At 41.7% G+C, this 15,130-nt stretch overlaps 2 protein-coding genes across 4 annotated transcripts; both read left to right on the forward strand.

The window, feature by feature from the left end:
- Positions 1 to 347: 347 nt before the first annotated feature.
- rpgrip1 (RPGR interacting protein 1) lies at positions 348 to 10,020 on the forward strand. Of its 2 annotated transcripts, none has more exons than XM_044097417.1 (31): positions 348 to 432; positions 663 to 813; positions 1,257 to 1,310; positions 1,374 to 1,494; positions 1,766 to 1,971; positions 2,712 to 2,814; positions 2,898 to 3,038; positions 3,173 to 3,278; positions 3,372 to 3,395; positions 3,479 to 3,625; positions 3,690 to 3,763; positions 3,908 to 4,143; positions 4,226 to 4,332; positions 4,425 to 4,475; positions 4,566 to 4,745; positions 4,819 to 4,936; positions 5,076 to 5,239; positions 5,317 to 5,662; positions 5,746 to 5,906; positions 6,318 to 6,550; positions 6,618 to 6,733; positions 6,824 to 7,038; positions 7,119 to 7,175; positions 7,680 to 7,846; positions 8,093 to 8,171; positions 8,307 to 8,373; positions 8,498 to 8,583; positions 8,678 to 8,867; positions 8,946 to 9,030; positions 9,441 to 9,568; positions 9,797 to 10,020. In XM_044097417.1, exons 2-31 carry the CDS (start codon positions 726 to 728, stop codon positions 10,018 to 10,020), a joined length of 4,074 nt encoding a protein of 1,357 aa, XP_043953352.1. In that variant the 5' UTR covers positions 348 to 432; positions 663 to 725. The 2 variants fall into 2 exon arrangements, with proteins under 2 accessions (XP_043953352.1, XP_043953353.1); XM_044097418.1 differs by having other exon boundaries at positions 350 to 432; positions 674 to 813.
- A 678-nt stretch (positions 10,021 to 10,698) lies between these two features.
- fam113 (family with sequence similarity 113) lies at positions 10,699 to 14,817 on the forward strand. 2 transcript variants are annotated; one of them, XM_044097430.1, is made up of 9 exons: positions 10,699 to 11,062; positions 11,139 to 11,211; positions 11,302 to 11,381; positions 11,545 to 11,777; positions 12,451 to 12,601; positions 12,911 to 13,145; positions 13,226 to 13,273; positions 13,737 to 13,934; positions 14,475 to 14,817. In XM_044097430.1, exons 1-9 carry the CDS (start codon positions 11,060 to 11,062, stop codon positions 14,636 to 14,638), a joined length of 1,185 nt encoding a protein of 394 aa, XP_043953365.1. In that variant the 5' UTR covers positions 10,699 to 11,059; the 3' UTR covers positions 14,639 to 14,817. The 2 variants fall into 2 exon arrangements, with proteins under 2 accessions (XP_043953365.1, XP_043953366.1); XM_044097431.1 differs by having other exon boundaries at positions 10,771 to 11,062; positions 13,229 to 13,273.
- The last annotated feature ends 313 nt before the right edge of the window (positions 14,818 to 15,130 follow it).

The raw sequence follows: 15,130 nt of genomic DNA on the forward strand, positions 1-15,130 counted from the left end.
ATCTCAGCCTCTCTCCACAGATCTATAAACTAACATCACAGTACATGTTCAAATTAAACAACCTGCTGCTGATCAGATTAGTGCAGAAATAGGATTAGCCTCGAGGCAGATGGAGCGCAGAGACACTTCTTCCATATATCACTTTATTTTTGTTGCGTATTTACTAGTTTAATTCTAGTTTAATTACTAGTTTAATTTATACCGAACCGTTATAAAAAAAAATATTTTAGCGACTGCGATTTGGAGGGGAGTTAGATTTGGATCGGTTAGATTAATCTTAAAGGAAGCAGTGGAGGAATTATAAAGAGATGAGGGATTAAAAGTGTCATCCGGGCTCTGGGCGGAGACACACAGATCTCACAGGCCTGCAGGCTAACACCGGCAAACATTTGTCTTCTCTTTAGGAGACACTCGGATGAGCGAAAGACGCGGGTAAGTCAAACATATTTACTCAAATACTTTGACTATAGAGCTTCATTAAAGACTGTATCATAATCGTGATGTTTTGTGTTTGGGGTTTGCTTCACCAGCTGCTCAGTAATTCATTTAGAATTTACTAAGCACAAGTGATTTCTCTCGTTCAATTGATTTCTTTTGTCAGCTTTTATGGCATATTTCATCAATATGTCTCAAGGAAGGGCTCACAATTAATTTCACTGCAGTCTTTTCACAGATGAAGCGATGTGAGCTCTCTGATTGGCTGAGGCTGAAGTAGAAAAGGCGTGATGTCGCTGGTGGTGGACGAGACGGCCGAGGACCTTCCGGTGAGGGATGTGGGGCTGATGAGAGGCGGGCTGATGCCCACAATCCCAGGTGTGTGTGTGTGTGTGTTCACACAACAACACGGAACTGTTTTTATGGTTTTATTGCCGTAAAAGGACAGCATTTATGGCAGAAAAAATGCATAATACTTCCCTAAAATGAATCACCTTAACATTCAAATTAAACTTTAGTTTTGTTGTAATTTACTGCGCCACAGGTAAAGGTGTGATAAAGGTAAACGGTAACCAACGTAAACATGATTGGTTTACTTTTTTGCACAAACGTAAACCAATCATGTGCAACTTTGCGTTGCAGTTAATGCTTGTATAAAAAGCTTTCAAGTTGTTCTTTTCATAAAAGAGCAGATATTTTCCAGGAATGTATGTATTAAAGTAGCTTCTACTTAAGATTTTAGAAAGTTGAAACTGCAAAATTAATTTTCTGTGAATGCTCTGTGAGGCTCTTTTTGGTTGTCATTTTTGCTGTTTTCCCAGATACTCTGCGGGATGTCAAGCCATGGAAGAAGCATTATTCTGCAAAGATGAAAGGTAGAATAAACTTTCAAAAACATCATTTTGACTCAAATGATCATGATTCTGCTTTGTATCCAGCGGACCCCCAGCGGCTGTTTCGGTTTCCCAGAGATCATCTGGAGAACCTGTGTCTCCGGCTGCAGGAGGAGAACAGTGTGCTCAGGCAACACACACGGACACAGGAGCAGAGGCTCCGCAGGTAAGACCAGTAGAGACAGGACTCTTAGCATTGCTGGAACCACAAGTTTCTAATTTAAATAAAACGCTGTACCAAAATAACTACCCTAAAGTGGTTTACTTTGGATGTTATATTACAAAGGCAGGCTGTAATCATGACTATAGATGTCAAATATTAATGTCCCATGTGAAATATTGCTGACAGTATTCATGGAGAATTATTGATTTTGTTAGCCTTTCCTGTATTTAAGAATAACCCTAAATCCTCCTTCCATCCTCTTGTTTTACCCCAGAATGTCCACGAAGCTGATGCGACTTCGTCAGGCCCGTCCTGGCTCCAGTCCTGTCAAAGACAGGGACATGGAGGATACGATCCAGGAGCTGGAGGCCCGGGTGGCGGTGCTGGAGAGCCAGAAGGAGGTGCTGCAGAATAAACTCAGCACAGCCAAGCAGCACATCCTGGACCTGGGGGTTCGCACGCCTTACAGGTACAACAAAGGTGAGGGTTATGCACAGAAAAGAGATACTTCTTAAATGTCTGACGCCACTGTTGGCATCATTATTCAACGTCATAGCTTTACCACATTATCCATTCAGTTAGAAATGTCACAATTTAAAACTAAATATTAGTTTTAAATAATATTTAAAGCTAAAGCTAAATATTTAGTTGGAAGCTAAAACTAGGTTCAAGCATTAAGTTTGTATATATATGACCTTTAAATAACATAAATTAGGCTGCACAGTGGCGCAGTTAGTAGAGCTGTTGCCTTGCAACAAGAAGGTCCTGGGTTCGATTCCCGGCATGGAGTTTGCATGTTCTCCCTGTGCATGCGTGGGTTCTCTCCGGGTTCTCCGGCTTCCTCCCACAGTCCAAAAACATGACTGTCAGGTTAATTGGTTTCTCTAAATTCTCCCTAGGTGTGAGTGTGTGTGAATGGTTGTTTGTCTTGTATGTCTTTGTGTTGCCCTGCGACAGACTGGCGACCTGTCCAGGGTGAACCCCGCCTCTCGCCCGGGACGCAGCTGGAGATAGGCACCAGCAACCCTCCCGACCCCATTTAGAGAAGAAGGGTGTAAAGAAAATGGATGGATGGATGGAATAACATAAATTAATGCTGTTAATTCTTGACTGTGTACATTTACAAATGACACTCTATATAAATCTCAATGGGTTTCATACATACGAGTGGATGTGAACCCTTCAGGACTGTATGATGTTCTTCCCCTTCATGTGTTCAGGTAAAAACCTGGATGGAGAGGCTGGAGTCCGGAGGGCGGCACGGACTGCTCCTGCACGATACGGCCTCACGCTGGAGGAAACCAGAGCAGAAATGGAAAGATTGTACAAAACCAAACTCCTTTTTCTCTTTATATCATCAATGTCCTTCTGCTCATAATTCAACATAAAAATCCATCATCACCCAGCAGGTCCAGTATGACCGATCAGGTGAGGATGGCAGAACTGGAGGTGACAGCTCAGGCTCTCCAAGAAAGTCTGAGAGACAGGGAGAGAGAGATGGAGGGGACGGTCAGAGAGCTGAGGAAGCAGCAAGCCGACAGACACAGGTAGATGTAAATACATAAAGACACAGCTGGCGAATCACGTTACATCTTCTAAGTGAAAAAAGACTGATACTCAAGCATGTTTTAATCACAATAGTGCGTTTACTTTGAAGTAAAACATATTTTACTTGTGTCAGAATCACAATCAGAGAGAATGTGGATCTGATCCGTCTGCAAAAGCAGCTCTCTGAGAAGAGCACAGCCCTGAGGATCAGCCAGGAGAAGTTTGCTGACCTGCAGGAGGTGAGACCCTGTTCCTGTCTTCTGTTAATTCTGCACATCATCAGTCTTCCTTATTAGCACTCTAATCCTCTCACTCCATGTGTTTAACTATAGGCCTACGAGAATCAGCTGGAAGAGGTACAGGCCTCAGAATAAACAGATAAAATCTGATGAATAATCCAGTGAATAATGAATAATCCTGCTTCCTGTGTTCGCCGCAGAGTCAGAGGGCGCTGAGGGAAAATCAGGGAGCTCTGCTGGAGAAGGTGGAGGAGCTGACCGAACAACTGAAGCAGGAGAGACAGAGAGCTCTGACCCAGGAGGGACAGCTCACCACCATGACTCTGTCTCTGCAGACTCTGGACAAGGTAACACATCTGTGTGCAGCTGGATCATGTCAGGTTGGAACTCATTTGTCTTATTCTCCATCAGCTCCAAGAGAGAATCTCAGACCTGGAGGGAGAGAGAGATCTGATCAAAGACAGCTACGATACTCTACTGAAGAGGTAGGGCTTGAAAAATATTACTTTTTGGAAAATTTTTTCTACATATAATGTCCGAAAAGATTGCCTTTTTGTGAATATTTTTTTGTGAATTTTAGGCTCAAATTCTATTTATTTTGGTGATTTTTTTGTGTGTGTGTTGGTCAGCACTTTGACTGCCCAGAACCCCCGTGAGAACCCTGCTGAGACACAGAGGGAGGTGGAGCAGAAGGTGGGGCAGAAGGAGGAGCGGCTGGTGGAGAACATCTTCAGGCCGGATCTCCACCACAGACTGGAGGAGATGCTGCAGGAAGAGAGGGGGGTGAGGATCAGGCTGGAGCTGGAAAAGGAGAAACTCAGACAAGAGAAAGAGATGCTGGAGGAGCAGAGGAAGCAGGAGGAAGGTGACACTGAAAGCTCATTTAGTTTTCCATTAAATAAAATGTCTGACATTGCAAAATAAAAATTGTATTTAATTACATTTAGAGCTGTCTGTGCTGATGAGGGAGAAGAAAGAGCAACTGGAGAAAGAGGTTGACCGGTACAGAGAAAAGGTTTCTGCTCTTCAGGACAGGCTGGACTCCATCACTACGGTCAGAAATGAACAGACAATCCACAAATTTCTTCCTTTCTCTGAGTTTTCCTCCTGTAGTTTAATCTGTCACACATTTCCTCTCCTATCCAGGGGTTTGACATGAGCATTGAGGAGCTCAGCGAAACTCTTTTGCAGATCAAGGTTTGTCGTACTTTCTCCAGACACATAATGAAATATAGCTCTTAAAATCTTGTAACAGGTAACAGGTTGTTTTTGGTTTCCTAACCGCAGGCCTTCAGGATGCAACAGGAGAGCAGGGAGGCTCTGGGCTTCCTCGTGCCTGACGGCGGTGTGGGCGACTCGTCCCGTGAGCTGGTCAACATCCAGGCGTCGCATGCAGAGACGGTGCTGGAGCTGCAGAAAACCAGACACCTGCTGCTGCTGGAGCACAAGATCACCAAAGACCTGCAGGTACATGCACACCGTTAAATGCGTGCACACATAAAAATGACTGAAAAATTTAGAAATATATTTCCTCTCCAAGGAAGAGTTAAATATGATCAACCAGAAGGTGGAGAGAGAGAGGGAGGAGAGCAGGAGGAGGATGATGGAGAAAGACAAACTTCTGTCAAAAAGAGCTCTGCAGATCAACACGCTACAAGGTGGGACAGTGTTCACAGCAAATGTAATCTCACGCCACCTTAAGCATTTATAAGCAGACTAAAAACAAAATAAATGCAAAGAAATTTGTTCAAAATGCACCGTTTTAAGATGTCTTTCTGGTTCCATGTGAATCTAAAGCCCAGTTGAAAGAGCTGGCCTACAGCCCCAGGAACTACAAGCGGACCGTACCGGTACAGTACACCTGGCCGGCTGGAGATCAGGAGGTGGTTCAGCCCATAGAGGACGACCTCTGTTTCTCTCAGCTGAAATCTGGGGAGTCACTGTTGGAGATCCACCTTAAGGTAAAATCCTATAAGATCCTCTGAGCATTTTCTCAAAAAACATCATCCTACCGTGACCGTTGTTTTTGCCCCACCAGACGGCCACCTTCACCCCGGTGGGGCTCCGCACCCTGAGCAGCCTCCACCCGGGGTCAGGCCAGCATGAGGACATTGTGACCTTCTGCACCTACTGCCTGCTGGACTTTGAGATGCACTCCACCCCTCTGGTGTCAGGGAGCCAGCCGAATTATGGCTTCACGTCCCGGTATGCACTGACGGTCCGGGATCTGGGTCGGTTGGAAGGTCAGGGGTCGAGAGTGCGGCTGGAGCTCCACCAGGCGCTAGGAGGGGTCCGGTTTGTGACCCACGGTAGCGGCAACATGTCACTCATGGGCGCCACGGAGAGGAGAGGAGAACGAATCTCTGGCAGCGTCAGCATCGCAGGTGAGTAACGATTTAGCAGCTGATGCTCTCTTCCCATCTCCTTTCATCTTCTGGCTCATAAACCTGTTTTGGGTTTTTTTAAGGAAATGAAGGTGAAATAATCGGTGTTGTGGATTTCTGGGTGCGCCTTTTCCCTCCTGCTGAACCTGTCCACACTGGAACGGAGATCGGAGCAGAAAGGAGGACATTGGCACACAGGAGTCCGGGTCAGATCCCACTAGGCTGGCAAGATGGCAGCCAAGAGGTGAAATCAGGAATCTGACGCAACTTTCAAAGAGACGCTCTTATTTGCAGAATTGTTTCAGCAGCATAAACAGCCTGTTTAAAGTCACTTAGCAGCGTCTCAACCGGACTTTGACTAGGCCACTCCAAAATCTTCCGTTATTTTTGTTGTTGTCTTTTTTTCAGAGATCAACCTGGTGGTTCGCTGTCTTGTTATGAATCACCGACTCTGACGTTAACCAACACTGCTACTCTTTTCTTAATAAATAAAAAATATTATTTGAAAGCTGTATTTTGAATTGTTACTTAAGTTATGTCTGTCTACAATTAAAAATTATTTGAAATTTAAAACATAAAGTGTTTAGGTGAGGATTTTTAGGCTTTTTGGTCTTGAGCTCTGATGATTTTTACTCCTTAATGTCTTCCACACCAGGAGCTACATGACTATGGCGGTGGGATCCCCAATGAGCTGGTGGTGATGCTGGAGCGCTGCGTCGGCCTCAACGCCCGCTGGCCGGGGCTCCTACCAGACGCCTACCTGACGTACCGGCTGTACGACCTGCCGCCTCACGTCTCTCCAACGGTTCAGTGCGCTGTCGATCCGGTGTTCAACGACGTCACCAGCTTCCCTCTGGCAGTAACAACTGATGTACTGCACTACATCAGGTACGCTGGCTCTAAATCAGTAAGATGGTTCAGTTCTATGAGAAAATAGCCAGTTTCTGTTTGCCAGGTCCAGCAGTTTGTGGGTGTATGTGTTTGATGACAGCGATGAGCAGATACCGCCAGCCTACCTGGCCAAGACACCGATCCCACTGAGAGCTCTGGCGACAGGCAGAGAGATCAGAGGTGAGGCTGTGAGGAAAATAAAACTGCTTGAAGGAGAATTATTACTAAAAGCTGATACATATATATATATATTATCCCGTGTTTTGTCAGGTGATTATGTTCTAAGAGATCCCGCTGGTGGACCTCGGGGAATAGTCAGAGTCATGCTGAAGTGGAAGTATCCATTCCAGCCGCCGTTGAACAGCCTTCAGGGTAGATGGGGGAGGGAAGTGGACGATCCTCATAGGGCGATGAGAAGCAATCAGAGGGAAAAGAGGAGGAGCGAGGAAACATCACAGAGGCCTACGGCCAAGCAGAGAGTGAAGGTGATGTGATTTCTCTGATTGGGTCAAAACTAATTCAGATGTTGCTCTGAAGAGCTGAATTTGTTTCTCTGTTGTTACAGACTCAGGATCTGAAGCCCAAAGAAACTAAAGCTGTGCAGAAAGAGGCAAAAACTTGGGTAAGAAATCCAGGTGATTTAAAGTCCTGGTAAAGAGAAAGTATCTTATCTATCTTCTGGGGTTTAGGTATGATTGAATAAAAATATCTTTGTTATTGGTTCCAAAATTATTTACATCTAACATTATTTACATTTAACATAAAGTGTTAAAAATCCCACATCACCTCCCTACAATAAGGGCCTAAGTCATTTTTTTGCCAATCATAATTTCGGCAAAAAAAAATCACCAACATTTGATCGGCAGGAACTGGCTGCTATTTCCCTCCTAAGTTTCATGGAAACGTCAAAAGAATAAAAAGTTTTTGACACATAGGTTTACCATTAAGGCTTTGCTTTTAACCAGTCAATATGCCAGAAATCTGTTCTCTGTTTCTGCACACAAGAGGTGGATATAAAACATAATTAAAATGTAGCAAAGACAATACTTTTTTGTTTCACTTAAACAAATTACTTGTTTTACTTTACATGAATATGTGCCTATTCAAGATATTTCCCTACTTTCAGCCTCAGCCTCCACCTGTCAAACAGAAAAGCTCACAGGATCTGCGACCAGAGCGAGTTATGTCTGTGAAACCGCCATCGGCAAACCGTAACAGACCCACCAAGAGGTCCTCTGAAGCGAGGTCGCCTCACATAACCCCTGAACCAAGACTGACAACTCCGTCCTACAGGTAAGAGAAACATTTACTATGTAAAAAACACTTTTACTTATTCTACAGACTCCTCTACAATTCGCATAGATTGGCAGGGAAAAAAATGCCTTCCAGAACTAACTGCTACAAAACTGTATAAATGGAAAGTAGCAGAAAAAAAAAAAACATTAATTGTTGCTACTCTATGTGTGCAACATAATTTTTTTTTAACATAGAATGAGATAAAACACTGAAAGATGATGATGAAACTTATTTCCGTTTAAGACCCCCAGCTGGGTCTACCTCCAGACGATCAGTTGCAACTCCATCGAGGGGAAGCTCTGCTACTGATGTAGGGATCCAGGTCAGCTCACTCACTCTCTGAAAACTACATGCCGGTCTGTTCTTTCCATGCTAAATTAGATAGTCGATGTAACCTACAAATAAATGGCACAAATAGTCCTGAATCATAGGCTTAAGTTTCAGCTTTTTGTTCCAGGATCTTCCCTCTGTGAGTCAAGTGTCTGAGTTTGAAGAAGAGGAGGATGAAGAGAAGAGTCCCAGTGGTAATTCATTTTTTACTTTATATAATTTAAAGACTTATTTGACCATTTTATTAAATATGGAAAAAAAATATCAGCTTTTTCTAACTACCTTGAACTTTTAAATGTTTGTCTTTTTCTCCTACAGAGGCCAGTGAGGGCCCTGAGTCCCCAGAATCCACTTCTTCACAGAGCGACATAATAATTATACCACCACAACGAAAAATGAGGACGGTACGGAATATTTGGGACTGAAAAACAAATTGTTGGAACAGGGTTGAAATTGTAATAAGACCTGTGCAAATTTAAAGATGCTGCTGTTTTCCAGGGAGACAAGCTAAGAGTCGAGATCCTGTCCCTGACATTTGAACCGTCGTCTCGTGTGGCGCGCGACCGTTCCGTGCAGCGCGTTTACGTGGAATACCGGCTCCTGGGCGTTGCCATGGAGACGACGGAAACTCCCATGTCCCTCCGTAAACCTGTGAAAGGGGAGGAGATTCACTACAACTTCACACGAGGTGCCTGAAGTTTGGTATTTCTGTGTGAAAAATGTGTTCACGACGGAGCTCATAATGACTGGTTTTTGTCTCTCCCAGTGATTTATGTGGACGGCTCCCAGTCAGCTCCGCTCAGGCAGTATCTTTACACAATGTTGGAGGGGACAGACCCTAACCAGGGCAGGTGGGTGGCCCAGAGACTTGCATCAGTTAATAAAAGTCATGTGATGTATAGAGGCGGTTTTTTGTAACTCTTCTTTTTTGTGATTGATTGCTAATGCACCAAACCACTGCAGTAATTCTGAAGATACAGATTTGAATTTACTGAAGAGTTTCTCTAATCCAAATATCCAGGTGTATTTATACTTTTTGATACTGTGTGCACCAACATCTTATTACCAGAACAGTGGTCCTTTTAATTAGTTGGTTTCATTACAAGGAACCTTCCGGAGGATAACCCGTTCATTTTTAAATGGACCATGTTCACAAACCATTGCAGAACAGTAATGTTAGTTTACTTTATCAGTTTAAAAATTATTTTTTGGTGTGTTTTTGATCGTTGTCCTATTGGACAACGTTTATTTGTAACGGCAGGTTAAAGTTCACAGTGGTGAGTGAGCCGATGGACGATGAAGACGAGTGTGTGGATGTTGGACACGCTTTCCTGGACCTACAGGAACTGCTGCTCACAGGAAACGATGTGATTGAACAACAGATTGACAGTAAGTGTTGTCGCTCTAAGTTAAATGTCACTGTATTAAAGTTTCACCTGTCTGTTAACTAGCTCAACAGATAAATTATATGTTCTTACTGAGAGATAAAACAAATTTTACAGCAAAAACTTGCATTAGGAAACAAAAAAAAAATCCTAATTTAGGTAGAAGTGTTCTACATTTTCTAAATAACATAAAACTTTCAATGTGTCTAATTTTTCTTTCACCTTTCTGCAGTTTTCAGTGTGGACAAAGACAGGGAGGTCATAGGGAATCTAAAAGTCTCTCTGGAGGCGGCAAAAGCACTGAATGGGATATACCAGGAGTTTCACCAGAGAGGTAAAAGTAAGACAACAAGCAATGCGGAAGATTGTGAAGAAGATGAGGAGGAGGAGGAAAAGAAAGAAGATCAGATTCAAGTACTAGATTACGATGATGAAGATGATAGTGTCTTCCACTGAGGAATTTAAAAATATGATAAACAATTAAATAAACATATTACTTCAAGAAAAAAAAGACTGTTTTTCATTTTATTTAAGGTTCTAATTTGTTTTTCTATTTAGTACCTGATGTCATCTTGATGTTTCTTTCACCCATTCTGTCATTGTGTGTGCACAGTGGCAAATAAAGATGTCTTATCCTATTTTATGTCATTTAGATTTTAAATCTGCCAGGAGTTGAATTAGTTTAACTTGACTAGACTCAATATTTTACACACTTGCTTCTGATCACAACTTAATGCCCTAAAAGAAAGTGATAATTCAACATACACTGATGTTGAGAACAAAATATGTTTCCATAATCCATAAGGTGTAGATCAGGTGGAGGTAATCAGGTGTTCCCTGACATGATGTAAGAAAACCTTTTTGGTTCTAAAAAATAAATCTAATTGAAGTTTCAAATCATAAACCTTCTTATTGTTTGTGTAGATAAATTTCAAATAGTTTGAAAAAAGAAAAGAAAAACCTCTGGTTGTTAGTTGCATTTGTGGAGTCACAAGAAAGTGAGTGTAATAATATAACAGCAGAATTTCACTTTTGGAAACCAGTTCATCTAAATACGTGTGACAAGAGTTTTGTCAAGTTTCTAAATTAGCATTTGACGCATATTTTAGATGAACTATCTCGGATGTAATTTTTGTTTATTGTGAAGTGATGCAGAGGCCCGCTGTGTGAAGACAAATTTCCGACCGTCACTAAAGGCCTCATCCAATCAGCGTCACCTGCGTCTGTAGAACTAACGGCAGCCAGGGTCGAACAATTATGCTAACTTTTTAAAAGCTGACACGGCGATGTGGATGTTTTGGTGTCTTGCGTTTTAAAAGTGGGTATAAACTCCAACAAATTAGTTTTTCGTGGGTTTAAAAATTTAGAAGGGGAAAAAGTTTGGAAATACATAGCTTTTTAGTTAACGGCTAACATTCAGAACGTGAGGTCGGTCGTGAATTTAGGAAAATTTGATAGTTTTAAACCCAACTCAGTTTGAAAATATTAAAACACAATGGTAAGTATATTTTTGCATCTTTACTTATATATATATATATATATATATATATATATAGTAATCTTTTAATTGCCAGAAAGAGACTGTGAGCCACCAGCAGGCCCGCCTGCTCCTCCATAACAAGTTCGTCGTGGTATTGGGAGACTCCAGTAAGCAACTCCTCCCTGCCTTGTTATATTTAAATATGTATTTTCCCCTCTGTTTATTTTCTGTAATTTATTAAACGTATTTTCATTCAGTTCAGCGGTCTGTATACAAGGACCTTGTCATACTGCTACAAAAGGACCGATACCTCACCTTAAGACAACTAAAGAGCAAGGTAAGCAGCATGTGGAAATAATTTACAAAAATGGGAGCCATTAAATGTGTACATCGCAAGATGTTCATCTGCTAATAAATGAAACCTGATGTTTCTGTGACGTTTTTTAAGTTATCAACTCATTCGCTTTTCTCCTATTAATTGTGCTATTTTGTCCCTCCAGGGTGAGATGAGCTTCGAGCTGGACTGCTTGGTGGAAGGAGGCTGTCTGGACCGGATGAACAATGGGACTGCGTACACAGAGGTCCGTCAGTATCAGTCTGACCACCACCTGATCCGCTTCTACTTCGTGACCCGCATCTTCTCCAGATACATGCAGAGCATCATCGAGGACTTCCGTCACGGCTTGAAACCAGATGTGGTCATTGTGAACTCTTGTGTTTGGGATATTTCTAGGTGGGTACAAGAAGTACTGATATCATATATAACACCAAATTTAAATATTAGTATTAGAGATGCTCTAGCGCAGTAGTCCAAAAAGTTGGGGTCAAGAATATGTCTCAAGGTACATATTTGCATTCTGGTCTGAAATGAACCTGAATGCAAAAAAAAAAAAAATGCCAATCAGAAAGCATTTGCATTTTAGAAACGTTGTAAAAGATAAAAGCAAAACTGGATTTAAATTAAAGCAAGGTGTTGCTCAGTACATTGGCTGTTTCATCTCTTTTTACCTTACTAAGCAAAATTGCTTGTATGCTCAACCAAAAGTCAGGTGCAGGCATAAAGGAATGCCTCTTGTATACTTATAACAAGTGTTTCTCAATTCAGATCCACACACCCCCCTGCCCTGCATGTTTTGGGTGTTTCCCTTCTGCCACACACCTGGATTGAATATGTGGGTGATTAACAGGCTTCTGCAGCACTTGATGGTCATGCAATCATTTGAATCGGCTGCTCTGGAGTAGAGGTACATCTAAAACATGCACAGCAGGGGGGCCTGAGGACTGCAATATAGAAGCACTGACTTATAATGTGCAGTAATTACCATGTTGACTATTATGCTTTTGGTCCTAATCTTTGTGTTGTAATTGCTTAGGCCTGTTTTGTTGTTTGCATTATATTTATTTAGATACAATCCCAAATGGGTTGATGAGTATAAGGGAAACCTTAAGAGATTCTTTGGCGAGCTCAAGAGTCTCTTACCAAAGGAAACCTTGGTCATCTGGAATCTCACCATGCCCTTGGGAGAAAAGATCAAAGGTGGCTTTCTGGTGCCTGAGGTGAGTTACTATTAAGTATAAAAAGACACAAATGTATTTTAATGTTGATTAAAGTGTACAGACTTGTTTATTTCCCACTTGGAATGAACATTAAGCTGTAAAATGTTACAGGTTTACCATGCTGATATTATGGCAAAGTGACAGCAGAGATGTATTCTTTTTATGTCCTCATCTAACCAATATAAAATGTATGCAGCAATAACTCCCTCTTTGTTGTGCCACGCAGTCCCCATTGTCAGTCTGTAAGTTTAGCTTTTTATCTTGATTTTCTGCTGAACGGAAAAGTGCATAATTTTTCACTGACCACAGATCGAGCACAAAGCTCCTCAGCTGCGCTATGATGTGATCGAAGCCAACTTCTATGGTGGGACTCTGGCCGACAACTATGAGATGGATGTGTTGGACCTTCACTTTCAGTTCCGCTTCTCATTACAACATCGAACCAAAGACGGCGTCCACTGGAACGCCATCGCCCACCGCAAGATCACCGCTCTTCTGTTACGGCACATTGCACAAGCCTGGGGTGTGATGTTGACCTCTGATGGTGAGAAGAGCGGCTTCACAAATATGCACTCATGCATCTTTTATTTAGAATTAAAACGTGTATCTACGTTGTTGTTTCAGAAGTTTCTGATCAGAAGTCAATCTACGACTGTTCTACAAAATTTGCAGGTAAGATATGATGGTGATTCCTGTGGTTTATCCAGACTGGAAAAGAAGGGAAATTAAAGATTTTACAGGCCTGGAAATGAATGGAATATGAAAATTATGAACAAGTATTTTAGACTACTGGCATTGTACAGATTTTCATGCAGGGAGTTCCTGGCTTCCATAGATGATGGCTTTGTGTTTCTGTAGTATTTTTTTGGATTGGCACAGAGGAGATTAGTTCTTCAGAGATTGATGTTAAAGGTCATCCTGGCATTTCCAAAAGAAAACTGTATACCTTAGAAAAGTTGAAGTGAACCTGATGGAAGATGACATCTATCTTTAATGACCATATTTTTGTTTATTTGACGCTAAAACAAGAGAGAATCTTTAAATGAAGCTTCTGGACTTCCTTGCTCTACCTTAAGTAATTTTCTTTTATCTCTTTGTTTCACCCCTCTTTCTTGTCCAAATGGTTACCAAACAGCTGTTGCAAATTCAGACAGCTTTAGAGAGGAGTTCACCTCTGATTCTTTGTCTGGTGCCTTCTTGAGCTTTGAAGATAAGAAAGAACCAATGCCACATCGGCATGAAAATGCAGAGAACTTCCGACCTGCTGTCCAGCCGCAGCGGTCCCGGTCACGCCGCAGACCTCAGCAGAAACATTATGTACCGCCCAGACATGGTAAGTGTACGCACTGCTTCAGACTTGGTATTTAAAACCTCATTGTGTTTCTAGGTGAAAGTGCCATTGACAATCTTTACAAGACATCTGAATTGCCCATCCAGCAGGCTCGTGCCAATAATACGTTCACCAATAATACTTTGTGTAGTAAATAGAATAGATGGGAGGAAATGAAGAAAGGGAAGTCGTGACACAATCACCCAACAGAAGAATTTAATTCACAATCATCAACTAATGGTTGGCAAATCCAGATCTGGAATTAGCATTACAAGTTATTGAACAAAATAAGGCTATGGTGACAGCCTGATGTCATTTTGTTTTTATTAGGTGTGATATCTGCATGTGTGGGCAAGATGGGTTGTTACTGACACCTGGTTTATTTTGAGTTGCACTGTTAGAGATATTAACTTTAACATGTTGTGTTCAGTAGATGCAGACTTTAAAAAAAAAAATTTCTGTACCAAAACTAGTTCAAAATCAATCACATAAATGTATCGGTTTAAAAAATTAGGTCTAAAATTCAGTCTGAACATCTCACAGGTGTTGACGGCGTGACTCCCTCCTCCCACTTTGAGCCCTATGAAGATTACCACCAGCCCCTCAATCATCAGTTTGTGATGAGGAACCGTCACAGCAGGCCTCATTATGCCCCCTACACCCATTACAAACCAGATCACGGTCCCCGTCATGGATATCATTACTGAAATGGAGCCGTTAAAGTGCCACTCATGTTTAAAGCATTGTTCTCTTCGATAAAAACAGGCGTTTTGTAATTGTGTACAATGGGTTTTTAGCTTTTTCACTAAGAGCCAAACATTTTAATATTTGCTTGTAAGTTTTTAGTTATTGAGCTGTTTTTCCATTAAATATAATTTCAAGACTGTATTGTTAGTTGTTTTTTGTTTTTTTAAATAAACATTTTTCACAATATAAGGCTGTTGATAATTTTGTTCCTGATAAAACCAATATGTCAGAGTCCTTTGTTGGCTGCCTCATTCTCACACTCTTTCATCTTTGACCCTAGAGTTTCTTTAAAGTTGAAATAATGACTGTCATTGAACCCCTTTCTAACTAATTTAGTGATACGATTGTCAATTTGAAATGGCAAATGGCCTGTGTGTGTAGGGTTTTGTCAATTCAGAGGACTTTGAAGTCCATTGACACTGGGCCCTTTAACCACTACCATCAAAAGAACA

The sequence above is a fragment of the Gambusia affinis genome, linkage group LG18 (genome assembly GCF_019740435.1).
Source record: "Gambusia affinis linkage group LG18, SWU_Gaff_1.0, whole genome shotgun sequence".
NCBI lineage: Eukaryota > Metazoa > Chordata > Actinopteri > Cyprinodontiformes > Poeciliidae > Gambusia > Gambusia affinis.

Bases quoted from the DNA above. Each gene is read 5' to 3' on its own strand.
- rpgrip1 (XM_044097417.1), top strand. From the start codon at position 726: ATGTCGCTGGTGGTGGACGAGACGGCCGAGGACCTTCCGGTGAGGGAT. The intron at 7,176-7,679 runs GTAAGAAATCCA...CCCTACTTTCAG, and splicing joins AGAAAGAGGCAAAAACTTGG to CCTCAGCCTCCACCTGTCAA. The intron at 9,569-9,796 runs GTAAGTGTTGTC...ACCTTTCTGCAG, and splicing joins GATTGAACAACAGATTGACA to TTTTCAGTGTGGACAAAGAC.
- fam113 (XM_044097430.1), top strand. The intron at 11,212-11,301 runs GTAAGCAACTCC...ATTTTCATTCAG, and splicing joins CGTGGTATTGGGAGACTCCA to TTCAGCGGTCTGTATACAAG. The intron at 13,274-13,736 runs GTAAGATATGAT...GTTACCAAACAG, and splicing joins CTGTTCTACAAAATTTGCAG to CTGTTGCAAATTCAGACAGC.